Below are 26,638 nucleotides of genomic sequence, written 5' to 3' on the forward strand. Positions count from 1 at the left end.
AATTTCTTGCCAGGATTTGATACCCTGGGCCGGCGGTTTTGGCGCCTTTAAAGGTTCAAAATGGGCATTGCAAGAGGAACGACGTACCAGTACTACTCTATTCTTCTTTTTGCAAGAGGAGTAGCTATTAATTTGTTTCCCCTTGTGATGAGGATATTTGATGAAAGAGATTAATTTCATCTAAAAACGAGAGCTAATTTAAGAATAGCTGATCTCTACCTTCAGTGTTGGTTTCCGGTTGACTATCGAAGCATCGATCCATCTTATACACAGACCATTAAACATTAATTTGCCATCGATCTCTTTTCCTACCTAGGATTGTTCTAACTAGTATGCAGACTCTGTAAATCTAATCTCATTTAAAAAAAAAGATACGCCCATGATGATTAGTAACATGCAGAGGTGCCGATAGACGTACTCATCCCAATTAATGCCAAGTCGTGTAGATCACATTCGACTCTTCGAGAGAGGTTACCAGTCAGGGAAGAATAAACTTATCTCTTGTAAGTGGGAATATATACTTGCGTTTCTCCCTGCTCTACGTACGTTACCATTTCAATTGTTTATAGCTGGGAAAAAGAGGAATCAAAATTTGTACATTATGAACACATCCAAGGAAGAAAGTGGTAAACGATCACGTCATTCAAATTCAATCCCCTTCCGGGCCGCGCCGCCGTTGGTTTTACACCAATGCATATTCTGGAATCTGGTAAAAGAATGAAGTGGTTTTCATAACGTTAATTGGCAGTCAGAACTCACGATCGTGTTCCTTGTATACACCGATCACTCAATTGATCTGGTTGATCTGTTAGCATCAGAATTCGCGTTATGCATGAACGTACTGTTCCGCAGTATGCTACAATCCGAGAGCTCAACGCGTAGTAATTTCCACAACTGATTTTCTATGTCTAGAAAGAACGCTACATATCAGAATTAGAGGACAGTTTTGCCTGTAAAGTGTAAAACTTTTGGTCACTGGATAATCTACAGACCGATCTACATATTTTAACCTTGCAGAACACTCACAAATCTATGATGTTTTGCTACAAGAATGATTAATGTGACATAAAAAAGGAATTGGCCGGATTACATCATAGCTGTAAACGTTAAGGCAGGCAAACCATTTTTCCAAAGGTAAACTTACTCAAATACATATGATGAGTTGCTGATAAATGTTTGTCATTCATATGACATGGCTTCATAGCTCTGGTACAAGGTATTAAGAACAGACTTGGTTTCAATCTAGCAGTAGTGGGGATTTCAAAGGAACTCCCACCAAAAATGCATTTAATGCCTAATTGTATACAGATAAAACTTTGTCTCGTCTTTTGCACCATCAGGATGGTGTCATTCTCCTTTGCATCAGAATCTTCTCCGCACTGGGATAGAATTTGATCCAGAACGGTTACCAAACCCACCTCGCCCCCTTGACCGGAAATTGCTTCCTGGATAGAAAACAAACACAGATTAACAAGGGAGGTCAAAATAAGGACACGACATCTTTCCAAGATGAAATTTGCAAAGTACAGGCAGGTACCTCCTCCCATAGAATTAGCAGACTTGGACATAGCTTCAAGCGCTGGGTTCACAACCTGGCCAGCTTCACGCAAGATCTTCACAAGATTCCTTGAATATTTTGAATTGGAGTGTGTGAAGAAAGTAAATGCCATCCCAGTAGCACCAGCACGGCCAGTACGACCTATCCTGTGAATATAATCCTCGATAGTTGTTGGGAAATCAAAATTAATCACACATTTTATATCCTTCACATCTGCAAAATTCAGAAGAACATGATCAGTATTTAAGCAAACATATATGTGCCATCCTGATTCCTGAATACCACAGCAAACCACACTGAGGCATCAACATTGTCGATCTCCACAGAAGGCAGCGCATGGCTTAGACAAGATCCAAAGAACACTGCGCATGACTGGACTTTCAACTTCTACAGCTAACACAAGTCGAAGGGGCTGCAGAACTGAACTGGGTATCAATCACTGCTGGATGTGGAATTGATGGTGCTTAAATTCTCAGCCTTTTTTTTCCAAGTGCTGTCCATGTGCACCTGGCATGACAGAGCATGAACTTGTCCAATAATTCAGTGTCCATGTGAACCAGAACAAAATCTGTCATACATACCAATCCAACACAGGCTGCAATGCTTAAGGTGCTTCATCAGAGGTCAACATGAGGCTTTCACTGGTAACACTACAGACCATCTTTGGACCAATTGGCAGTGATACCCATAGATAAGGCACATATAAAATAGCAGCATATTGAACTCTTAAAGAACCATGCAAAGCAAGGGAAAGGGCGGAAGATCCATAAAATTATAACATATTCAGCAAATTTATCCTGCAGTGTGAACTATGTTATTGCTCTATACCAATAATTATTACTAGACATTTTGTTATATGTGCAGGCCAAACTTTATTACACAAGATCTCCAATGTTTCTCATTTAAAGGTAAATCAAAATTTAAAATATATAAAGGAAGGTACTTGCCAAAGAAGACAGATATGTTAGTAAACTTCCAAAGGAACTTGGCAACTAAGCAACTATGAGACTTAAATGCAGGGAGAGTTAGCAGGCAATAATGATGCATCATGCACAGTAAATGCTCAAAGATAAATGAAAATGCAAACAAAACAATTAAAAGGAGCAAAATATATCCTATTGCTCCCTCTTTAACCGAAGCTAAGGATCTGCATGAAAGGCAGAACAGACTCTACCAACTCCCGAAATTGTTGACATCCATGAAAAGGGATAGTCATCATGATAAATGAAAACAGAAGTGCCTGGTAACACTGCCAATTGCTTACGCTCAAGTGACGTAAACGGAGGGAAAAGATGATCTACCTCTGACATGATAGCACCTTGCATACACCACCAATCCACAAGTTCAGTTCAGTTCACTCTACCAAAAACAGCTGAACAGCCCTCCGACTTATCATCCCTGAGCACTTACTAACATAATCCTAATATTCAAACAAAGTCACCATACCAAGACCACGTGCCGCTACGTCAGTGGCAGCCATTATAGGACTCTTCCCACTCTTAAACTCTGACAGAACATAGTCCCTTTCAGACTGAGCTTTATCACCATGTATAGATAATGCTGGCCATCCATCCATTCTAAGTTGCCGAGTGACCTTATCACATTCCTTTTTTGTTTGAAAAAATATCAAGATTCGGCTCCCATCCATTAGATCAGATAAAAGCTTACTTAGCCTGTGAGGAATAAGTGGAAATGAATCCACACCATGTCAAGTTTTGTAAATAATAGAGTGAATTAGTAATAGTGAATAGAATTTGAGTATTACATACCTGGGATACTTTTCATGATCTGAGATAACTTCGACAATTTGTTGTATGGAATGGTTAGCTTTAAGTTCAGCTGTTCCAATCATTACCTGTATAGCATTGTAAGTGAAATGTTAAGACAGTCGGAACAATACGAACATAACTAAAGAGACACAAAAAGAATGAAACAAAATGACAACAGCAAAAATCATGTGCACCTTGTACGGGTTTTGCAGAAATTGTCTAGCCAAGGATTCAACTTCTCTCGGCCACGTGGCACTCCAGTACAAGGTTTGCCTGTCTGGACGGATCTATTGACGGCAAAAGTATGCAATACCATAAACAAACATGGAAACAAAGACTAAAATAAAGGATCTGTTTAAACAGATTCTAAAATATCATACTTGTGCCACTATCTTCCGAATCTGAGGCTCAAAACCCATATCTAGCATTCGGTCTGCCTCATCCAAGACAAGGTATGTAACCCTACGTAAGTTAGTGTGACCAGCTTCCAGCATATCGATCAACCGACCCGGTGTTGCAATGACAATTTCAACTCCTAAAAGTACAGAGTTAGCTTTGTGAAACATGATCCTAAAAAGGAAGTAGATGAAAGTACTAAATACCTCTCCTAAGGTCACGTATCTGTGGTCCCTTAGGTGCTCCACCATAGATACATGTGCTTCTAGTTCTTGAGTATGATCCGAACTTTGTAGACTCTTCCTGGATTTGAACAGCAAGTTCTCTTGTGGGAGCAAGGATCAAGACAATTGGGCCATCACCTTGTTCTACATCCATCAAGATGGTTATTAATCAATAGGATGGATCGCAATCATTTTGAATTTAACATACACAATAGAAGCGCAGGAACGAACCTAGGCGAGGCTGTGCACCAACATGAACCAACCCAGGGAGTATGTAAGATAGTGTTTTCCCTGAGCCTGTTTCCGCAATTCCTATCACGTCCCTGCCCTTCAAAGCCATTGGCCAACCCTGAGACTGAATAGGAGTGGGCTCCACAAATCCGGACTTCAGTATTGCTTGCATGCAGTAATCTGTTCAAACAGAGGAGAATGAGGCATATAAGTATGGACAACTTTCCAAAGCATGATGTAGAACTCATAAGTTTCAAGCAGCCGCGCGCACACAACTAGACTAAGACTGCTTCGTTCTTAACAAGCCAAACCTGGAAAGTTGGCTTCCTGGAAGTAGCGGATAGGCTTAGGGACCTCCCTGCCCTCGACTGTGATATCCCGGAGTTGACGGTACTGCGCCACTTCCATGTCCGACATAGCCTGCACGGCCGGGCACTCAACGTAGAAGCTCTTCTCAAACGGTATAAGATCCCTGAAGTCCGGCTTGGGCAGGGAGAGCGAGTCCAGGCCATCCCTCCCGTTGCTGCCTCCTCTGCCACCGCCTCGGAAGCCACCGGGTCCACCGCCAAAGCCGCCTCTGCCTCTACCCCCATAGGACATGCCTCCACCATACCCTCTGCCGCCGCCTTGCCCAAAACGCGAGAAGTCGCCGCCAGCAGGAGCGGGCATGGGCATGGGCGTGTAGGCGGCGTAGGGGTTCGCGGCCACGGGGACCGGCGGGGCGAGTATAGGGGCCGCAGCCAGGTCGCTGCACGGAACCAATTCACCAACCGTGTGAGCTCAGATCGGATCGCGGAGCTAGGCGTGAGAAGCACGCGAGCTAGGGTTAGGGTTAGTAGTACGTACCTGCGCCTGTCGCGGTAGGAGGAAGGGTCGGCGTAGCGGTTGTCCGCGTAGGGATTCATGGCGGCGGCCGGGCGTGAAGCTTGGCTTGGCCGGAGAGCGAGGGGTGGGTCTCCGGGTGGAGGAGGAGGACGCCGCGGCCGCGCGGAAGGATAGGTTTGGTGAGTGGATCTGTCGGGGTCGAGGCGGCGGGTGGAGGCGTGAGCGGGGAGCCTTTGATGAAGGATTGAAGGGTGCGGGGGAAGCGCGTGGGGACGGCAGGGGTCGTGCTAGGTTTTCGTGGCCGACGCACGAAAAAGATCGCGGGTTCGAGCACAATTTCTCTACGCAACTACGCACGTTGCGTGGACTGTGCCAAAGCTGTACATGGAAACGTTTTGGACTGCACGTACGGAGTATATAAGAGCAACAATTGCACTCGGACAAATTTTTGTACTCTCCGTGTGCAAAGAGCAACAAGCTCAGGGGATCGGTTCATCTCAAATCAACCCCGTGCGGGAGCCTGCTCAAAAACAAAACCGTGTGGGAGTGTAGTGTGTAAAGTGAAGATTAAATCTCAGTTCAAGACTTTTTTTTTCAGAGCATGGACGTGCGATTGTTTTCTCACTAATCGGCACGTTAAAGTAACCGCCTATGCTCGAGCGGGGGCTGCGGAGGACACCAAGCACATGATGTTCATGTGTGAAAGGCTAAGCAAGTATGAAAATCATTTACATTGGAGATGTTATTTTAGTGCTCTTTCAAAAGAGTTGAAGCGTCACGGGTGGAGGTCTTTCAAGCTCGATCTCGACAAGGACGTTGGTTTTAACTACGTCAAACTTTCTTCGGAACGATAAATGGGGTTCATAGTGGTTGCGAAAAAAATCTCTCGATCGTGTCGTTGATGCCTCGGCCGGAGCCTCTTGCAGTAGATCATGGTTTGCAACTTGCCTTTTTAAGCACGGTGCAAGCATCTCACAGTCTACTCGTATTGCATGGATGTCGTTGCGGCGATTGTAGTGATTCCCCTAACACGGTGACTGAATTCTCCAACGTGATATTTGAGCATTATCTGAGTGACAGATCTAGTTGCTCATTTCCAGGTAACTTATCAAAGCATGCCCTTTAGTGGTGCCTAGTTAGATGATGCTTATACCCCCCCCCCCCCCCCCCCGCTTTTGTTGATCAACAAAGCTTATGTTCCTGCAAGGCTGCAAAAAAAAACCTTGTAAAAAATACAGATGCAACATTGATGTATAAGGAAATTGATTTCAGAGTCATAAATGTAAATTAAGCATGAAAGTTCATAGGTAAAAGAACATACCATCCCCCTCCTATAACAAAGAAAAAGCTCATGTGGTTTAAAACACATGGTCGATGTACAATTTTTTGTCTAAAAACTTTGTATATGTCCTTTGATGGAAAAATTATCCACGTGGATTATTTTATTATCATCTCTAAATGTTACGAAGTCCTAAGATAAGACACCATTCTCAACCACATTCTTGCCATTGTTGGCTTTAGATGATGGCTCGGCGGTTCGTAGAAAAAGTGGGAGGGGGGTCCTATGAGATCTGGTCTAATTTCGCCTCGTTTGACCGGTATATGAACATCACACATGTCTCGTAAGGGTTTCTTTCATAGAACCTATCTTTTCCTCATCTAGTTAGAGTTCTTGAGCATTTAGAAACTATAAAAGCAAAATTAAATCGAGAATCTGAAAGGGCATTTCGAACCCTAATGAGTTTTAGTGTTAATGACAGCATGACATGTTGACTAACCGTGCACTAAGTGTTTTTGGAGTTTATATCAAATGGTGTGACACGGTTCGTAGCACTCAAAAAGGAAAGAAGCGTAGAAGGATTGACACCTTCTTATTTTATTGAGTCGTAAGAAAATCCGTACTATAAAGAAGGAGTCCACATGGGAAGGCTATGGTGATGTGGTTATGACTAACCACGTACTCGACTTGAGGATACCCGCCATGGCCCAGCTAGGGGCCTATGTAGAAGCCTATTACAAACTCCAGGAGTCCAAATGCATGCCTCATCTTGCGACTTAAGATAAGGAAGCTTAATTACAATATTTTGTTTTATGTAACCGGCTTGGATTCTATCCGAGACCTAGCCTCCTGAATATATAAAGGACTAGGAGGGGGAACCAAGGAGGACAAGCCGCCCTAGATGCACTCGCCAGATACAATCTGAGCCTTTACACCTCGACGGCAACTTTGTAATCTCTTCATCAATACAGATAAGAAAAGCAGCACGCAGGGTATTACCTTTCGAGGGCCCTGCACTTGAGTAAATCTTCGCTTCCCTTTGTTTGTCAACCGACGAATTCGCCAACACACAAAAGTTGCTTTCCTAGATACAAGTCCATCGTTATGGACATTGTCGAAGTTACAACTTTGTCATATGGTGCATCAACTTCATGTATACAAAACTCATTGGTGAATATTAGCGAAAACCGAATTTGAGCCGGGGTCTTTATCACTGCAATCTTCCAGGGTCGCAGTGCCGCTCTGTCCAGGATGGCAGTACCTGGGCCGGTCGTACCGCCTCGGGGCAGCAAAACGCTACCAACCTAGTGCGGCACCGGTGCGGTACCGCTCAGGCCAGGGCGGTAGTACGTACCGCCCGTGTTGAACCTGCACATGACGGACAAAAATCGGGGATCCCTGTAAAAGGGGGTCTTTGTCCCCGACGGCTCGTCCCCAACGAATCCCACTATTATTCACCTCCATAAGCTTCAAATCTTTGAGATCTCTCTCCCTAGTGCATCCCCCAAGTCAATACTTTGAGGAAGGGTTGAGAAGAGTTCGACCTAGCATTTCACCAAAGTAAAAAAGTTGATTCCCTTGTTTCTTTTGTGGATTTTGTTACTCTTAGGATTTTGGTATCCCTAGCCGCGCATAGTCTCCTCAAGGCCACTAGATTGGTGTGGTGGTGCTTGTGGATTCGAGAAGGAGCCTCCAGTTGAGTTGTGGAGACCTGCCCTTCTCCTTGTTTGTAAGCGTTGGCGTTCGCCCACAAGGAAGCCACTTAGTGGAGCTCAACTTACCTTTCTGATGTTGTGAGAGGAGAATAGAGTGAGTTTTTGTGGTGTTGTGAAAGGAGAATAGAGTGAGTCTTTGTGGCGTCTCTACTTTTGTGGTAGAGCACTTCTCCAAACAGAGACGTACACCTTCCCAAAAGGTGGAACTCGGGAGTCAAATCTTCATCTCTCGTGTGGTATCATTCTTGTCACTTTACTTACTTGATTAGTTAAATTGATTACCTTGTGCGTCGGCTATTGCACTTCATACTAGGGTTGCATTCACTTTAGAGAATTTGTCACTTTAGAAAATTTACTAAGACCTAGGATTAAGTGTTTGTATCTTTCAAGAAAAGAAAAGAAAAAAGTTAAATTGTTAGTTGCCTATTCACCCACGCCCCTTCTAGTCGACCATATCGATCTTTCAGAGTACCAAGGTTCGTGAACCTTGAATTGCCGCCAAACCACCACAAGAGCCTTGTCAACATCACCTTGTATTCCTCCGATCCGTACACTGTCTGAGGCATCACAAGAGGCATAGAAAAGAGGTAGAACATGGGATTGTTCTAATCCTAGTTTTGAAAACCAGAACCTGAGGCCTCACCGGTCTGTTAAGCACACTGGACCGGACAAGGAAGCGAACCGGATTTTTTCCGGTCGGACCGGCGGTTTTCGTTTAAACCAGTGAAAACCGGGGTCGGTCCGACTGCTCGGACTGCCGAATGAGCCTTTTTTAATGGGCTTCTTTAGGATTTGTAATGGGCCTCCTTATTTAATCCCAGGATCTCAGAGGAAGGGTCACACGGACCAGCGCGCTAGTCAGCCGAGCAATCAGCACATTGTGATTAGTAACGGAAGTTCTATTTCTTATAGTTTCAACCGCCGGTTGAACCGGCGAACCGCCGGTCGGACCAGTGGACTGGAGGCCTCGCTGGTTCGATGACCAGTCCGGTTTTCAAAACTAGGGTTTTAATGGGACCGGGTTCTATTGACATGTAGACTTTATTCGGTTGGGATGCAATCTGGAGTAATCATGCGACCTATTCCAATCTTCTGATGATGTCATGTTCCTTAATCATCTCTGGCTGGCTTCTAACGTCCTGCTTGGGCAGTGGTAGGGAGGGGGAATGGATGGAATGGAAACTGATCCGAACCTAGAGGTTTGTCCTTCCCCTGGTCACCACGACAGGATATGGTCCCTCTGATGGAGTCCGAATCCATGCAATTGGGCGAATCATACGTTAGCCTCGTGTGGTGACAATGTTATCGTTTGTCACTGCTAGAATTCAGTGTGGAGCCAAATGGTAATATAAAATAAAACAAATTTATTGCTATTTTATAGCTTATATCGTTTATTTTTTAGGAAAAAGTCTAGATTACTAGCTCAAAGTTTTGGCAACGAGCATACTTGGACATAAAAAAAAATTGCATCCTTTTCACTAGTGTTGAAACCTCTAGACACCCCCATCTGTTCGACTCTACCCCAAATTTAAATTTCATTTACCTTCATGTGTATAACAATTGAATACAACAAGAAAGGGCTAAATCTTGCGCCGATTGGATGGAGTAATACTTGCAGCAAGTGGTTGTGATCAAAATCACTTTATGAAAATACAATGAAAAATGTCTAAATTCTTTTGAATGGATCATCGAATTACCTCTAAGTTCATAATGATGAAATATAGAGAAAATAATGCACAATAGTGCACAATTCTTCTTGAATCTGTTTTGTTTTAAAGTATAGGCTATTTTCAGCACACCACGTACTTGCATCATAAACATCGCAGTAGTTCTACACATATTTGACAGTGTTACGAATTTGGACTTCAAGGGTATTTTTAGTTAAGTGAAATCTTATTTAAACAAAATATGCATGCATGACATTTTTCAGACCACCGCTACTTTTTTCTATCGGGTTAATCATCTCCCGACTAAAGAACAATTAAATAACTTATGTGACACGGTCCTTATGCTATGGAATGGATCATCATATGTATTGTATGCTTATCCCCAAGACTAATGTTGTTGGCCCATGTGATCCCTGCCCGGTTAAGTACCATCTTATCAGCGCACACACAAACTCACTATGTCTAGAGGGAGAAGAAGAGACAGCACACCACACTAGACAACTGAACTTCTTTTTCATTGCATTGGATGTAGTATATAACTGCATACAACTCTCGTATCAATCATAAGGTATAGAAGAGCATGGCTGAGTACAGCCCCAACTATATATAGGAAAAAAATCTTAAGGATTAGAATCTTCCAAAATACTATTTTAATGGCTATATGTATTACTAAACAACTATACTGATCAAGCATGACATCCACTTGTATTCTCATGGTGGTACTTTACACTCATTGGTGTGATGGTACACTTATGGCAGATAAGATTATACATATTTCTATGATTATACTCCCTCCGATCTAAATTAGTTGTCACAAATTTGTTAGATATGCAGGTATCTGCACATTGGTCTAGATACATACATATCTAGACAAATCTGTGACCATTATTTTGGATCGCATGGAGTAACATCGTTGGATTATTGCAAAATGACAACCACCAAAATCCCGAACCTATAAATATCTGTACTCTAGAATACTCCACACAAATATCTTAGTTTTAGATTTTTCCTAATTTACCATGAACAAATTGTTCTAGTGTCTTCCGTGGTAAATGTCTTACTCTTCGAGCACACTCCCAAGCATTCTAGAATGTTCCAATTTTCTTATCACAGAATACTTCAATTCTCTTAGAAGGTTCACGCCAAATATATTCTCTCGTATTCTCCAAAGTATTCTACTCTACTTGTCGAAATATTACTTGTCTCAAATATTTATTTTGTTAGAATTCTAACCCTTGTTTTTTTTCTTCTATAGAGGCTCTTTGGTTAAAAGGAATACTGGCTCAAAAATGTCATGGAAAGCTTTTATACACTCTAATCCTACAGGAATTCTAGCGAGATGTTAGATCTGTTGGAAATATTTTGCATACCCTAGTGTCAACGTGGAAAATCTTGCATTTTCCCCTTGGTGTAAGTGCAACCAATATGTTCTGACTTTCTATAAGATTCAACATGTTAGGGCATCTCCAAGAAAAACTCCCAAATCCTCCACATTTGTCCAAATCTGTCCATATGAGGGTCTAAGAGCAAAATATACAACCCAATGGGAACCCCCATTTGTCCAAAAGTGGTCCACACTCCTCATTTCTTCACCAAATTTGGGGAGAGTATGGGGACTTCCCATTTGTGCAAAACTCATCCAAATCTTGTCCAATTGTCTTTTTAGCCCACATGTCAAATACTCATGAAGAGATAAATGAGGGATTACCATTAAACAACTTGATATTTTCTACACTCCCATTTGTCCAAAGACACCTCAAATGGACAAATGGGGAGAACAAATGAGGGCTTCACCCTTGAAGATGCCCTTAGGACATCAAAAACATTCACTTTGACACGTTTCTTCGAGAAGTAATTCACACCGGATACATGTCGTGGGTTTAGAAGGGGCTAACAAGATAAACAAAAATTGATGAGGTCTCGTGGTATTTTTTTAAAAGAACAAGACCGTAAAAGAAATTTATTCCTTTCGATCCATAGTGTCTCAAATTTCGTACTGCCTTCCGTCCACATTTAAGTGTAGATCTAGTTTTGTCACGAATGGCTGAATTCTGGCTTGAAAGTTAAAAAGCAGCAACACGAATCTCAAAGCAGCTCACTCTCCGGAGTCCAGACGTCGAGGCGCCCTAGTCCCTGACCCCAGACCGGGTGAAATATTTCTAGTCGTCCCCTTCCCTCAACCTCAGGCAGATCTGGCCACTCCCACCCGCCCAGTCTCCTAAACCCTTCTCCTCTCCCCTCCCATCTCCGGCCGGCGCCACCCGCCGTCTCGGCCATGGCCCGGAGGCTTCCGCCCCTGGGCGCCCTCCTCATCTTCCTCGCCGCTGTCGTCGCTCCACTCTCATACGCCGTCCGCCCGGTCTCCGACGCGCACAGATCCGCCGCCGCCGAGCTCTTCGCCGCTTCCACCGACGGATCCCTCGGCGAGTAAGTTCCCCTCACCTGTCTCCAGCGTCACTTTATCTCCTGATCCCAGGGTTCGTCCCCTGGGGACGCAATTAAGGACCTAGCCTGGTCCAGATCGATCCGAGACGGAACCACCTGACTGTGTGTCTAAGTGTTGGATTTTCCTGTGCGCGCTGTGCAGTTTGGAGAGCACTTACGAGGCGGTCAGCACGTTCAAGATACTAGGGGTACAGAAGGATAAGAAACTTGCTGGTAAGGCCTGCAAGCTCGCTACCGATACGCTGTCTGCCTCCTCGTCACCAGCGAAGGATCTGTTCCACGCGGGTCGGATCGCGGCTGTCCTCGGATGCAGTGTTGATGCCGGCGTTTATGATGTGGGTTTTAGCTTTGGAGATCTTGCTGTTGCTACTTGGATTTGCTTGTTTGATTGTGTCCTGAGATCGTAATCTGTGGCAGGATGTCGCGTCGAGACTTAAGGCGGTTATCAAGGACACCAATTCGCTGCTGGAGTTCTACTATTCTGTAGGAGGGCTGCTCAGTCTCAAGGTTGCTTCCTCTTATGCACTTTCTGTTGGATACTTGTTTGCTTGTTTTGTTTAGTTTCTTCTTAGGCGGTCTTCTTAATTTAAATCGTTTTTTTTTCGCTTGTAGGAACAAGGCCACAGTGTCGTTTTATCTGATGCGGACAGCACATTTCATGCAATTAAGGTGACAGCAGAGCGCCATGCTATACAAATTTTACCATGTGTAGTTTGTGCAACCTCCAACCTGTTATGCTGTTCAAATTAGAGTTGTCTTATGTGTATGTTTCTTTGTGCAGGCACTTAGCCAAAGTGATGGGAGATGGCGTTATGACACCAACAGTGCTGAATCTAGCACATTTGCTGCTGGTAACATTCTGTTCTGTTGGACTACTACAATATAAGTTGTCAATCACACTATCACAGCCTTTCGATAAAATTCACGTTGAACCACACCTGCGCTTGGGATTTGCTGGTTGCTAATTTATCTTCTGTGTTTCTCTCTGGCTTGAGACACTCTTATTGCGATTTATGAGGGCTATATATTATGAACTAGTAGTAGACAGTGTCTGTGTCTTTGTGAAGCTTTTTTCCGCAAAAAAAAGTGAAGCTTGTTTGATTCAGCAAGGTGTTCTTTAGTCTTTACTGCAAATCAAATGCATAACCCCGGTGCTGATGTTTAGTGATAATGTACTGCAACAGGTATCGCACTAGAAGCATTGGCAGGAGTTGTTTCACTGTCAGATGCGGAGGTTGATCCATCCATGGTGAGCATATGCTCTCTCCTTGTGCTTTGAGTAACTTTGTTAACATGCTGTAGCTTTTATGTGATTATCTTCCTTGAACCTAAGTGATGAAGAAGTATGGAAAACTGCATACGGCACTTGCCAGATCACAAAGCCTTGGAATTGGGAAAGGCCCAGCTGGATGAAAGTGAAAAAAGTTATACATGAGCCTTTACTGTTTTCTTGTTATCTTCCACTAGTGCAAGTAATAAGGGCGTACCGGTAACAATACACTTAAGTACTATGTTATGAAATCTAGGAAAGAGTAGAATGCCCCAGCTTATGCAATTCAAATGTACGCACCACAGCTTACATTCATCTGAATTATAAATGCGCATTACATGATCGATGATCTTAAAAGAGATGCTCCCATGTTACTGTATGCACCACATCCTTCCTTGTAATGACCAGTATTTAAGGTGCTATCATTTCATGCTCGTGTCTCTGTATGGTATTTTGCTTTTCTGTGTGGTGCACACTATCTGCCGGTGAATGGTTTCCAAGTTTTAGTCCTGTGTGTTTGTTCTGGATTTTGGTATATGTGTCATTATTCATCAGTACATAATTTGACGACCATCACTAACGCCGCTCTTTATCCTTAATACAACCTATCAGATCGGAGTTGTCAAAAATGACATCGCGAAATTATTTGGCTCAATCAAGAGCTATGGTATGTTCTCCAACCCTCTTCGTTTAGCCTGCTAGAGATGCAAAAAATGGTAAATCAGCTTTAAGACAGATTGATTATGAATCAGATATAATAATTTTTATCAACTCAAACTTGGTGAGAATTCTCCAGGATTCTGGGTGACTGATTGACAACTCACAGGAACTTAGTTGCCAAATTACCAAATCTAAGGCATATTGTGAATTGCAGATTTATATAGTTACTAGTACATAAGTCATTTTCATTTCCAGATTGTGAGGTTATATGTAGGCGGAACTGAGACAATTTACTTGTTGCACTTTGATACTTCTGATTACGATTAATTTTATAATTGTATGTATATCCCAGATGATGGAACCTTCTACTTCGATGAGAAGCATGTTGATGCATCCGAATACAAGGGCCCTATAACAACTTCTGCTTCAGTAGTGCGGGGTGTCACCTCTTTTGCAAATGTTGTTTCTGGGAAATTGAATGTGAGTTTTCATTTCAGTATGGTGTTTGTTCATTAATTTTTTTGTGCAAGCACCTTCCTTGACCAGCAAACTTACAGGTCCCTGGTGAGAAAATACTGGGCTTGGCAAAGTTCTTTCTTGGTATAGGGCTCCCAGGCAGTGGAAAGGATTGTTTTAATCAAATTGAGTCCCTGTCACTCCTGGAGAACAATAGGCAAGTCTTCCTTTTTCTTGGCATTTCTGAAGAACTCGCATTCCCCAATATTTTTAGTCAGCGTCTCTGTTGCCCCGCGATGCTTATCTTTACTGCACTCTGCAGGGTCTTTGTTCCTTTGATCCTTTCACTTCCTTCCAATGTACTTTCGCTGACCTCCAAAGACCAGCTTAAGGTGATTCTCACATGCCAATCGCTTTGATTTTGCATAATGTAAAACTTTAATGTCGCTTTGTTTGTGCGTTAAATTATTCTTTGTTGTATTGCAAACTGTCATTTGGGTGTAACATTACACGTGTGACTGTTACTGTGAGGAATTCCTTATCTCTCTTGCAACCACTATATTCATTGAACTTTAGAAATCATGAATTTACAGGCACAATATTATCTCTAACCTTCATGCATCGTTTATGGTACTTCTGCAGTTGCAATTTAAAACAGTAACTGGTTGCTAGAAACTGTTCGCAGTGAGAATGAAATGTATCTACTTACCTGCAATATTGTAACTTATTGTTTTGAACTTCTGTTCAGTGTAGCTCATTGTAAGTTAACTCCAACTTGTGTTCTGCCAATATACTTCTCAGGTGGAAGTCACTACAGTGTTTGGATCTGCTGCACCTCCGCTCAGAGTGAATCTTGTGCAAGTATTGGGCTCTGACTCCAAGGTCGTCACCACTGACAGCAAGGTACAGAGTTAGGTTATTGTACCTTGTGAAGCTTCGTTTTCATAATAATAATTTATGATCCTCTTGTCTGTGTTTGAGCTCCATTCCCTAACACCTTCTCCTCATGGTATCAGGAACTTCAGTTTGATCTTCAGAACAGTTTGCATTACTTGGACATTGCTCCATTGAAAATAGATGTTGGCAAGTACTCGCTATTTTTTGAGGTACATGGAAACTCTTATTTATTTCTTTTTGTATGAAATAGTAATTGACATTCTTCTTGATGTTCGTGCAATTCTGTCTTCTAGATTTCGCTTCAGGATCAAGAACATGAGACTGTTTACACTACTGGGGGGAGAAATGCTGAGACTATCGTTGTCACAGGGCTGATCAAAGTCGACAAGGCAGAAATTGGAATTGCTGAAAATGATGCTGGGACTGTGGAGTCCGTCGAAAAGTAAACTTTTGAGTCACTTACTACATGATATTTTTATAGCAACATTAAATGATATGCTAATGCTGACACCAACATTGAAGTAATCACAACCACTACAATCATGGTCATTCTGAAAGAGTTCATTGTCATCTCATCTCAAATAGTACTTCCAAACTTGTTACTCCCTCCGATCCATATTAATTGTCGAAATATTACATGTATCTCCATATTTGGGCAAAGTTGAGACAATTAATATGGATCGGAGGGAGTACTATTTGGGTTTCTTCACATCTGATATTTGTGTGAACATATCCTTAAACGTTTAAGTATCGTTGCGATGTTGTGATGGTGGGTCATGTATAGTTAAGTTATATGAAACTTTTTGTGGAGTTTTATATGCTTATATTTCTTACAGCAAAACAGCTTATTTCGCTTGTGTCACTTTCAAACTGCTTCCTTGCAGGTTAGATCTACTGAAAGGTACACAAGTTTCTCTCTCTGCGAACCATCTGCAGAAGTTGCGTTTATCTTTTCAACTGGCTACACCACTTGGGCGCACATTCAAACCTCACCAGGTCGCTACGAACCTTTATTTTCTTTTCTGATGGTGCAATACTTGGTCTCTTCCTGACTTGATTTAGCAAATTTGTCAGGTGTTCTTGAAGTTAAAGCATGAAAGCAAGGTTGAACACCTATTTGTGGTGCCAGGTTCTGCGAGGCAATTCAAAATTGTTCTAGTTGAGTAACCCTATCCAGAGTTTGTTTTACCTAACATTCTGCTCTTGCTCTTCGTCCCTTCTGACATGTGTCCTTTGGTTTTTATGCTGCACATTATGTTATCCAGAAAATGCTTATGCAAGAACTGAAAAAAAAGTTCAGGACCTCCTCGATATGTTGGATCCCAAAATGCATGAATTGAAACAAAAGGGAGTGCAGTTGCATCCTTATGAAATCCTTCATGATTGGGAACCATAGGAATTGACACCAAAATGCTTTCGATTGCACCGTAGGAAAAGTATAGGATTTTCTCCTTTCGAATTTAGTATCAAGTGGTCCATAAGAAAAAATATCTAGGTTTTCAATCCTACCAATGGAACATCTATAGGAACTTTAGGAAGGAACCTTCTTGGCATCTTTACAACACAGTGAGGTTTGAAGAAAAGATCATCCAGTTGCAATAACATTTGAAATAAACTGACTCTAATATAGTAAAATAAAGATGGCCAATGCATCTGCCTGTTGTGCTTGAATTTGGGCATTCCTAGGATACCATGTAAAATGGTGCTAGTACCTATGATGTTACTGTGGTCAAATGTTGAGATGAAATACCCTCTACATATCTTAAATTTGCATGTTTCAATTTGCCTTGAGCTCTTGAGGTTCTGGAATAATTGTAAATTCTTGGAATTGCTTTACTAACAAGATTTCTTATGTTTATTTAATCTTTTGTAGGATTTTCTTGGTTTGGTGGAGAAATTTTACTACCTTTCTGGAAGATACGACCTCGAGCTTGCTGTTGGTGATGCTGCAATGGTATGTCATCACATTTGTAATCCTACAGTCTTGTTTGGTTAGCCTTGTTGACTTCTCTTTGTCCCCTTCAGGAAAATTCATTCATACTGGATCTTGGCCATCTGGAGTTGGACTTGCCGGAGGCCCCAGAAAAGGCTCCACGCCCCCCTGCACAAGCTGTTGACCCATTCTCAAAGTTTGGGCCAAAGAAGGAGATAAATCACATATTCCGTGTGCCGGAGAAGAGACCACCTAAGGAAGTTTCGCTTGCATTTACTGGTGTCACACTTCTGCCTTTTATTGGGTTCTTGATTGGGGTGAGTAAAGTTGGTCATGCTTGGTGTATTTCTTCAGTTGCTGTGACACATAAGTACTTGCTCTAAATCAGCAAATTGTTGTTGAGGCTTATTCAACATATTGATGTTTGATGTTGATAATATGCTTCTGGGATTCACTTGCAGCTTATGCGTCTGGGAGTGAACTTGAAGAACTTCCCGTCCTTGCCAGGACCAGCTGCATTCGCATCACTTTTCCATGCTGGAATCGGAGCCGTTCTGCTGCTCTACGTTCTCTTCTGGGTTAAGGTTAGCACCCTTTGTAGCAAACATAATTGCACTTCCAACTGGTTCGCTTATGTTCATCTTTCTGTTGGAACAGCTGGATCTTTTCACAACTCTGAAGTACCTTGGCTTCCTTGCTGTCTTCCTTGTGTTCGTTGGCCATAGGGCCCTATCTTATCTATCCTCGACATCGACGAAACAGAAGACTGCTTGAGGATGAAGTGAGTTCCGTGATCATCAATTTTCAAGCGGTAGCAGTTGCTTGGGTTCTGCGAGTTCCTTTGTTTGAGATTCTGACCAAGGTTTTCCTGAGCAACTTGAGTTTTGAGGGACAGCTCGGTTTTATTGTTAGTGGATGCCAAGAATCTTGGAACTAGAAAAGTAGTAGGACCTCACCTTCATGTATGATGCACTGATGTTTACTAAATAGGCTGGACTTTTGAACATAGACTTAATAAGATTGTATTCTTACAAAAGAATATTAACTTCTGTTAAAAAAATCCTTTTGGTTTTCAAACTCATGACGCTAAGATTGCAATATTACAGGACCAACATGCCATGAACGCAGCAAATCTTTATGGAAATCTTGAAGAGATTCCTTGAATATTATACATTCGCTCTGTTCCCATTTATAAGATGTTTTGGCAGGGATTAGTATATTCTGCATTCCAAACTGGATCTTCATACAGAATTTATACAAAGAACAAGAAACGGGCGATCTGCTCGTAGTCACTTGATTACATTAGAAGTTTTTGGCATCTTTTCAATACTTTTTTTTTGAACCGTTTTTTTCAATACTAGTGCAAGGACATCAATTTTGTATATCCGTATAATAGATTAACCGTTGGTCGTAGAAAACGTGTGCCCTGTGTTTTGAAAAGAGAGCGTCGTAGTCATTGCCACGTAGCACGTCCATTGCATCGTATAATCTTGGAAATAGTATTTGCATATACAAGAACATAGTCAGTACTAGTATATGAATGCTTAGGTACATGTCAAAATTGGAGTAAATTTTCTGACAGACCAGTTAATTACAGGGTCTAGATGGTCTGAGCTCCAGAATGCCTATATACGTAGTTACAGGTTGCATCTGACAATGTTTTGGTAAATGAATCATGTATGAACTACTCCATTTTGTGAATCCATATATTGCCGTCGCTTGCTCCTTTTAGAGCGTTTTAAATTTTAGTTCGGTTAGTTGGTATATGCGAATCATTAGAACCGGACACTTCGAGGTAACCTCAATTATTTGACCAACGGGCCATGGCCGGACGTAATGAATACTCCAATGACAGACGACTCTCTTGCCCGCCGTTCCACTTGAAAAAAACCTCGTGGACTGCTTGCTAAACCACCTTCTGTGATTTCAGGGCTATGGGAGAGTGTCATCTTGTCGCCGAGCTAGCCTTGAATACAAACCATCCTGCTTGATAAGCTCACTGTGTTTTCCGTCCTGCACAACAAAACAAAAGGAACTTAGGCTATATTTGTACATAGCTGCAGGTGCAAACCTGGATAAATATATTAAAAAAATAGCAATGACCATCTGAAAATGGTAAAGAAAGCGGTCAGTCTAGAAAGAGAAGTTATCGTACTAGTCTAACCGAGTAATTGTGACCTTGATGTTAACGCTCACAGAACCTAAAAAAAGGCTGCTGGCCTTGCTGTGATAAATTTCCAAAATACTACAGTACTACCTGCGTCCCTAAATTTTTGTCATGGTTTTAGTTCAAATTTGTACTAAAATCACGATAAGAATTTAGGAACGGAGGGAGTACATTTAAAAAAAATCTTTGGGTGCAATCTGTTCATGTGCTAGCCAATAAGAATTACAGCATATATCTCCAAAGATCACAATTCACAGTACATCTACAGGTTTGTACTCTGTACTGATGGAGCAACAGCAGTCAAAAACATACCTCCACGATACTACCATTTTCCATCACAATAATTCTATCAGCTGTTTGAATCGTAGATAGCCTGCAACAACCAACGGTGTTAGCTCAATTCTCTATGTTCAAAATAGCAAGTACTGGAGTCCAAGCATACATTACCTGTGAGCTATAATAATCACAGTTCTCCCAGCCTTATCAGCGCTAACTTCTGTAATGACGCTCTATACCAAGGCAGCGAATAAATTAACAAGCCACCTACAGGTGCATTTTTATCTACTAGGCGCAGAAGTTAATCATTCCTTCAAGAAGAGTTTACCTTCACATAATGTTCACTCTCAGCATCAAGCGCACTAGTGGCTTCATCAAGTACTAAGATGGCCGGATCTCTCAGAAGGGCCCTTGCAATAGCAACACGTTGCTTTTGGCCTCCACTAAGAAGAGCATCGTCAACAATGGTGTTGTAACCATCAGGAAGAGACATTATGAAATCGTGAGCGTAAGCCTGTTTTGCAGCCCACTCTACTTCTTCATGGCTAACTTCTCTTGGGCAGCCATACCTAATATTAGAACTAACATCCATTCGGAATAACTTAGGCTCCTGCATATAACAGCCATGTTTTGTTGTTAAATACAGCAAAGTTTCATGTGGTGCAACAATTTATGTTGGGTAAACTGGATCTGAACCTGCCCCACAAAACCAATTCTTTCCCTAAACCATCTGGTATCAAGCTCGTTCAATGGCACGCCATCTATTAAAATCTGCATCAGTCACAAACATTACTTTAGAACAGTAACTGGTTTGCTTTGAAGTGACTGCATATAGTCATGTTGACAATACTGGCTCCTGGAACGAAGGAAGAAAACAATAGAACGACATCGAAATAGCTTACTTGCCCATTTGTCGGTTCATATAGTTGAAGTAGTAGGTTCACAATAGTACTCTTGCCACTTCCACTAAGACCAACCTTTAGAGTTTCAAACAATATATGGTCAACATGATTATACATCAAAGGATGCATTTGCAGTATTTGTGAGAATTCACGTCAGTTTGTATATCTTACAATTGCAACTACTTCATTTGGATGCAGTGTTAGATTCAGTCTTCTCAAAATTGGTACCTGCAAATTAGGGAGAACACGGTCACACAAATACCCTCCATTTACATAGTAATCATAAAACATTGTCTTAGGATGAAAACTACTATACGTGCATGTGTGTGTGTTTGTTTGTGTGATGAACACTACTACGTGTGTGCTTATAACAGAAGAACAAACAAAAGGAATGGTGTAAACGTACTGAAGGCCTTGAAGGATATGAAAATGCTACATCTGCATACTGAATTCGCCCTTCCAACTTCTGTAACCTGAGGCCTGCAATAATGAAATGCTTTAGACTACCGAACAGGTGCACAGCCTCACAATTCAAATATCCAAGCATAGAGACTCTAAACTAGACATCAGGTTAAGTCCAGTATTGTAGCATCCACATGCACTCTATACTCTTGCCTTTAGAGGTAAGCTGCCTGCTAGGCAAGAGATCCATCAAGCGGAAGACCTTTTCACTTGCTCCAACAGACTGCATCAAGGAGGACCAGTTGTCTCCAATCCACCAGGTAGACAAAATCAGCCACTCGGCATACAGTGTGAATTTTGTCAGTTGCTCAGCAGTTAATTTCCCTGACATGATATATATTCCTCCAATCAAAACTGCAACGACCTACAGAAAGCTTATTTGGAAGAATACTTCATCAGTCGTGCAATGAGAAGTCCATACCAAAGCCTTATACTTTTAATATTAATAATATTATAACTGATGGCAAAATCAAATACCTGAGTAGAATGGTATAGATAGTTCAAGCTCAAACTCCAGCCTCCATAAGCCATTGTCTGCCGAAAGCTTACATCATACAGCTTATCCAGCCACTTTGCATACCTACAAATGGATACAACAGGCTTTATGACTTGGGCAGAGTGGGATATTTATGCTACATAAGAGAAACATAAAGGATGCAGAGTGATTGCCTCTTAAACTCTTGCTTTTCTGTCCCATAGACCCGCACTGTCCTAGCCAAAGTTATCGCCTCTTGAGCAACCTGATTTAGATTAATGTAAAGATGAAGTGAAGCACTGAGATATAATTTTGCCTGGTCAAACAGCTTTCCATTAGAGGACATAAACTTACATTATTGGCACTTGCTGTGAACTCTTGTGCGAACTTAGCTGCCTTTTTCTGGTACCTGTGAAACAAAGGTAACGTAATGATTCCTTTCAGATGAACTAAAGATGGAAAGCAACAAAATAACATAGAAACTTGGAGGGGGCAGTACATCATTAACTTGGAAACTCCACACTAGCAATATAATACGAAAATAGCAAGTTGAGAAAAGGGTAAACTACAGAACAAGTAAGAGCAATTCACCGTCCATGAACTAGCATAATTGTTGACAATGTCCCACAAGTAAGCATAGTGCAGAGTCCAAGAGGCCATGATAAAATTAGAAGATAGATCAATGCACCGACACCCTGTGAAAAAGTGATGACATTGTAAATGAACTTTTCAAGCTGCTGATCACTATTTTATTCACAGGTACTAAACAACCTTTTCACCTGAAGCAAATTGCGTGAAATCAAATTAAGATCATTGCCAATGACTCGAGACACTTGCTGGCAGTCAGAACCAAGCCTACTTGTCAAATCCCCGACAGTTTCTTCATCAAAAAAGGCAATATCCTAGCACAATGTACAATGCAATTAAGAAACTTCATGGCCATTCCAAGCAAAAATAAAATAAGAGAAAATTTTGAGGGCAATAGTCCCCCTTTTTCTATTTTCACCTGAGAAAGGATGGAGTCAAACAGCATTTCTCTCATACGCTTGACCTAAGAAAAAATGAAGTAATGACTGTAAGAGTCCAATCAAACCAAAGGTCATTGTGAAAGTAATAGCATTATTAAATTACATGAAATCTAGCATGGTTTTACCAATATCATGTTCGCAATACCAAAACAGCAGCTTCGCACACCACTGCAAAAGGCGGATACCAGCTAAATAAGCAACCTAAAAACAAAACATAAAACCATGCTGAAGGCAAACAATTTAGTTCTATGCAGAGTATCTCACAAAAATTCCTTGTTTTCATGTGTGCAAACCTGTTCATCCACGTGCATGGGCACTTGCCACAACATTCATAATGTACGATGCAAAAATTTAAGATTGTGTATCAGAGTGATCCTACCAATTCTACCATTTTTCCAACTGGAAACCACTTTCAAGCTCATGAAAGTCCAAAACATTTCCAAGTCCTAATCCTAGATTATAGACTACCAGCATATTTAAACTTTTGCACTCTAATCTACACCATCCACTGTAAAGTGCTCATATAAACCAAAACGTTCGTCAGCTATTTCACTCCAATGAGATCAAAACAGATAGTTGTATAGCAAAAAGCAGCGTTGCCTACTTTAGCCCTGTCTTATGATCCTATGGACGATTTATGAGCACGACTTGAACAAAGAAATAACTGACCTAAACACTCCGGAAATCAAACATAGAACAACCAGAAGCTTAGCGTTCCGGTAGAACACCGCCCCTCCATTCTGCGCCGAGAAGATGGACGCCGCAAGTAGATGTGGTATAGCGATCTCCGAGAGCTGCAACCACGACCACACAAGCGTCAACGCTACACGCACACCAACAGAAACTTATCCAACTCGACGAATGAACCCAGCCAACACATCGGCATTACCGCGGCGCAGACGAGGGACGCGAAGCCGATAAACACGACCCAGCGGTCGGCGGCGACGAGGGCCCACATCCGCTTGAGCGCGGACGCCGCCGTGGCCCCGCTGGCCTCGGCGCCTCCGCCGCCGCCCTCCTCGCTGTCCTCGAGGCGCCACCAGCTGCCCCCCGGGAGCACGTTCCGCAGCCGCTCGACGAACTCGCCAGCGTCGACGCGGCGCCTGCCGAGGCCGCCGAACTCGCCTCCAACAGCCGCCGCGGCACGGATCCTCGCAGGCCGGAGCCGGGGCGGCAGCAGCCGCCGCGGGGGGCGCAGGTGCGGCAGCCTGGGAGCTAGGCTCAGCGACAGCCCCGCGGAGCCGGAGGCCGAGGTGAGGAGCAGCGCGGCCGGAGGCGGCATTCTCCTCTCCCTCCGCACCTCACGCGCGAGATTCGGTTCGGGATACGGATTCCAATTCCACACTCGCTTCGTCAGCTACAGGGTCGTCGAGGCGAGGGGATTTAGATAGGAAGGGGGGGGAGGAGGAGCGGGGCGCGTCGTCGCCGGAGTCGGGGAATGTGTGTTGTTGGGCTGGCGTGCGCGCCTCTTTCCCCTCTCGCTTTATTTTGCGGCTGCTTCCTTTCTCTCCCTTGTGAATTTTATTTTATTTTCTCTCACTTTCCGTCGTGTTTTCTGCTTGTGTATGTCTTTCCTTTTTTCGCTTTTCAGTTTTCATTTAAAATGGAAAAATGAAATGACGCATGTGTAATGTGTTGATTGTGTCAGTGTGTGTACCTGAGCTAGGCCGCCTTGTGGTGTGGCCATGGAATATCGTAAGTTCTTTCAAAAAATTCTGGTCCAGAATAATCATGATGAGATTTTGGATTTGCCTTGGCAACAAACAACGCGGGGAAAGAGCAATGCAAGCACGTCTTGTGAATTTTGGCTGCTTCTTCTTCTGCTCCGTACAAATTTTGGGAAATGTATTTCTGCGTCCAAAGCAACTAAGCACTCCTAATTCCTCGCAAAAAAAAAACAATACAAATAATATCTCAAACACGAGCAACTAGACACTACAGATCAAGGGAGATTTTGCCATGCTTGGTAGACGGAGAGAGAGATGATTTGGGAAAACGTGTGGTAATGATCGATCGAACAACTTGAGCATGCCTACATGGCAAACCAGACGTTTTTTTTCCTTCAAAAAGTCAATAGCCAAACTTTATTTTACTTGGCCAGTAATTAGTAAAAACTGATTTAGTCTGGATAGATGTGCATAGTACAATTAGATTTGTCACTGAATTTTGTTTGACCAAATATTTTTTGTATGGAGTACTAAATTTTACTTATATGGAGTACTTATCTAAAATGAATAGCTAAATGTGGATATTAGAGAATGTACAACATCAATAAAGACATCATTCTTAAATCAGAGGGGGGTATTTCTCAAAGACCAAAAGACATGGCATGTCGGCCTACATGCTCAAAAGGAAGTTTTGAAAGTGGGTCGAAAGTCAATGTACATGATATAATCGGGACTTTCATGACAATGATAACTAGTTGTCCCGACAAATAAGGTGTGTTGGCTTCTTCTGCACAAATTTCAGACTTAAACGTGGGTTTAAATTTTTTACTATGCTTACAACACCTTGTCGGTTTGTGCTTTTGGTACACTATATATTACTCCCTCCGTCCCATATTAAGTGACTTAAAAATTTGTTCAAATATAGATGTATCTATGACTAAAAAGCGTCTAAATACATGTAATAGTCATTTAATATAAACGGAGGGAGTAGTATGCTGACGGAGGGAGTAGTATGCTGACACCTTATCGATTTGTGCTCTTGCTAAGCTAGGAGCATAACTTACAGCATATTATTCTAGAAAAAAAATAACTTCCGGCGTATCCACCACACAAAACGTATCTGACGGCTCTCCCCTGCTCAGTACTATGTTTTCGCTGCTGAACCAACCTATCATTCTATTTTACTGAAATAACAATTAATATTAAAATTTAGTGATATATCGATGAAATAATATATCTTAACGTAATTCCAACGATATATCAACAGAATTTTAATGAACATTGATATTTTGCTGATAATTCTTTATTAAACATATCTTATTTCATTAATATATCATTAAAAAATCAATGTCATTACTATTTTATTGAAATACGCATCTTTCCTCCAAAACTGAGCAGGAACGAGAAGTAGTAGTGAGCTGTGAGCGGAGGTAAGTTAGCAAGAGCAATGTTAGTGGATCTGGTTCCGGAGCAGACGTCCAGGAGACGCAGCGTGCCAACGAGAACGTGGATGAGACGGAGAAGGAAGGTGGAGTTCACTTTAACCCATTCCTTGGTATTTTATACAGAACCATCTGCTTACGGCGTATTAGTAATGGCATCCGTCCGTCTGTACACAGGCGGTTCTGAACCTTGTTGAGGGGCATCCGTCCGGTTACCTAAATCAGTACAGAACGAACAGATTGGGGCCGCCAGGATTTGGGTCGAACGGTTCTTGTTGCATTCTGCAAAGACAATGTGGCTCAAGTGCACGTACCACTGAGGAGGCAGTGGGAGCAAACGATATGGCGTACGTAAAGAAAAAGAGAAGTACAATTGCATAACAAAATAAATTTGCGTGACAGCACAGCATGTTTTGCTGCAGCTCTCATCGTAGCTGCGCGATCAACTATTTTGTTTGCGTCCTTACCTGAACGACACCCTGAAATTCACACCCCGCTGATTAACCTGAAAATATATGTCTTGGCGCATGTGCAACATCTTACCCAAATAGCAGGGTCCATCGTTTCTTTCCTTTTTCAGCGTTACCCTTTGCACACGTCGCCATGCAACTTCCTAATCTGGTGGTCTGCTTTGCTAACCTGAATGGTACACTGAATAGTTTACAAAAAAAAAATTGATACACTGAATTCTTTGGAGACTGGATCTCATAGTCTTTCACGATGTGTTTTCCTTTGTTGCCTACATGTAGTTATATCTACCCGTTCAGGATAAATCTACATTTCCCAAGATACGAGAAACGTACGAATGCACCTTTAAAAAAACAAACATCCTCCGTGTAAAAAAAAACACCACCATCCTCCGTGTCAGCTCGTAATTATAAATAACCTGATCTT

The 26,638-nt window shown here is 42.2% G+C and overlaps 3 protein-coding genes across 3 annotated transcripts; 1 reads left to right on the forward strand and 2 right to left on the reverse strand.

The window, feature by feature from the left end:
• Positions 1-1,094: 1,094 nt before the first annotated feature.
• LOC100832027 (DEAD-box ATP-dependent RNA helicase 30) lies at positions 1,095-5,266 on the reverse strand. Its single transcript, XM_003564844.3, has 10 exons — positions 5,025-5,266; positions 4,490-4,926; positions 4,179-4,358; positions 3,930-4,091; positions 3,708-3,862; positions 3,522-3,614; positions 3,328-3,413; positions 3,005-3,231; positions 1,538-1,771; positions 1,095-1,445 (listed from the first exon to the last, which is right to left on the reverse strand). Exons 1-10 carry the CDS (start codon positions 5,081-5,083, stop codon positions 1,363-1,365), a joined length of 1,716 nt encoding a protein of 571 aa, XP_003564892.1. The 5' UTR covers positions 5,084-5,266; the 3' UTR covers positions 1,095-1,362.
• Positions 5,267-11,836: 6,570 nt separating this feature from the next.
• LOC100840112 (dolichyl-diphosphooligosaccharide--protein glycosyltransferase subunit 2) lies at positions 11,837-18,430 on the forward strand. Its single transcript, XM_010234419.3, has 19 exons — positions 11,837-12,091; positions 12,252-12,444; positions 12,527-12,616; positions 12,722-12,778; positions 12,891-12,960; positions 13,294-13,358; positions 13,992-14,046; positions 14,392-14,519; positions 14,597-14,712; positions 14,818-14,887; positions 15,297-15,398; positions 15,512-15,601; positions 15,686-15,834; positions 16,277-16,388; positions 16,467-16,550; positions 17,266-17,346; positions 17,418-17,642; positions 17,787-17,909; positions 17,983-18,430. The coding sequence occupies exons 1-19, from the start codon at positions 11,940-11,942 to the stop codon at positions 18,097-18,099; spliced, it is 2,079 nt and encodes a 692-aa protein (XP_010232721.1). The 5' UTR covers positions 11,837-11,939; the 3' UTR covers positions 18,100-18,430.
• Positions 18,431-18,781: 351 nt separating this feature from the next.
• Positions 18,782-24,121, reverse strand: LOC100832631 (ABC transporter B family member 26, chloroplastic). Its single transcript, XM_003564846.4, has 18 exons — positions 23,525-24,121; positions 23,305-23,429; positions 22,761-22,803; positions 22,614-22,658; positions 22,387-22,509; positions 22,199-22,302; positions 21,962-22,016; positions 21,802-21,872; positions 21,610-21,712; positions 21,286-21,496; positions 21,077-21,150; positions 20,842-20,898; positions 20,671-20,745; positions 20,465-20,539; positions 20,097-20,378; positions 19,940-20,001; positions 19,805-19,865; positions 18,782-19,338 (listed from the first exon to the last, which is right to left on the reverse strand). The coding sequence occupies exons 1-18, from the start codon at positions 23,915-23,917 to the stop codon at positions 19,258-19,260; spliced, it is 2,040 nt and encodes a 679-aa protein (XP_003564894.1). The 5' UTR covers positions 23,918-24,121; the 3' UTR covers positions 18,782-19,257.
• Between the last annotated feature and the right edge of the window lie 2,517 nt (positions 24,122-26,638).

This window comes from Brachypodium distachyon, chromosome 2, assembly GCF_000005505.3.
Source record: "Brachypodium distachyon strain Bd21 chromosome 2, Brachypodium_distachyon_v3.0, whole genome shotgun sequence".
Lineage (NCBI taxonomy): Eukaryota > Viridiplantae > Streptophyta > Magnoliopsida > Poales > Poaceae > Brachypodium > Brachypodium distachyon.

Excerpts from the sequence above, each read along its gene's own strand:
- LOC100832027 (XM_003564844.3), bottom strand. The coding sequence starts at position 5,083 with ATGAATCCCTACGCGGACAACCGCTACGCCGACCCTTCCTCCTACCGC. Across the intron at positions 4,092-4,178 it reads TGGTGCACAGCCTCGCCTAG|AACAAGGTGATGGCCCAATT; the intron begins GTTCGTTCCTGC and ends TGATGGATGTAG. Across the intron at positions 1,446-1,537 it reads TGCTAATTCTATGGGAGGAG|GAAGCAATTTCCGGTCAAGG; the intron begins GTACCTGCCTGT and ends TTTTCTATCCAG.
- LOC100840112 (XM_010234419.3), top strand. The coding sequence starts at position 11,940 with ATGGCCCGGAGGCTTCCGCCCCTGGGCGCCCTCCTCATCTTCCTCGCC. Across the intron at positions 14,888-15,296 it reads CCTCCAAAGACCAGCTTAAG|GTGGAAGTCACTACAGTGTT; the intron begins GTGATTCTCACA and ends TATACTTCTCAG. Across the intron at positions 17,347-17,417 it reads CTGTTGGTGATGCTGCAATG|GAAAATTCATTCATACTGGA; the intron begins GTATGTCATCAC and ends TGTCCCCTTCAG.
- LOC100832631 (XM_003564846.4), bottom strand. The coding sequence starts at position 23,917 with ATGCCGCCTCCGGCCGCGCTGCTCCTCACCTCGGCCTCCGGCTCCGCG. Across the intron at positions 22,510-22,613 it reads TTGACTCCATCCTTTCTCAG|GATATTGCCTTTTTTGATGA; the intron begins GTGAAAATAGAA and ends ACATTGTGCTAG. Across the intron at positions 20,899-21,076 it reads CATATCCTTCAAGGCCTTCA|GTACCAATTTTGAGAAGACT; the intron begins GTACGTTTACAC and ends CCTAATTTGCAG.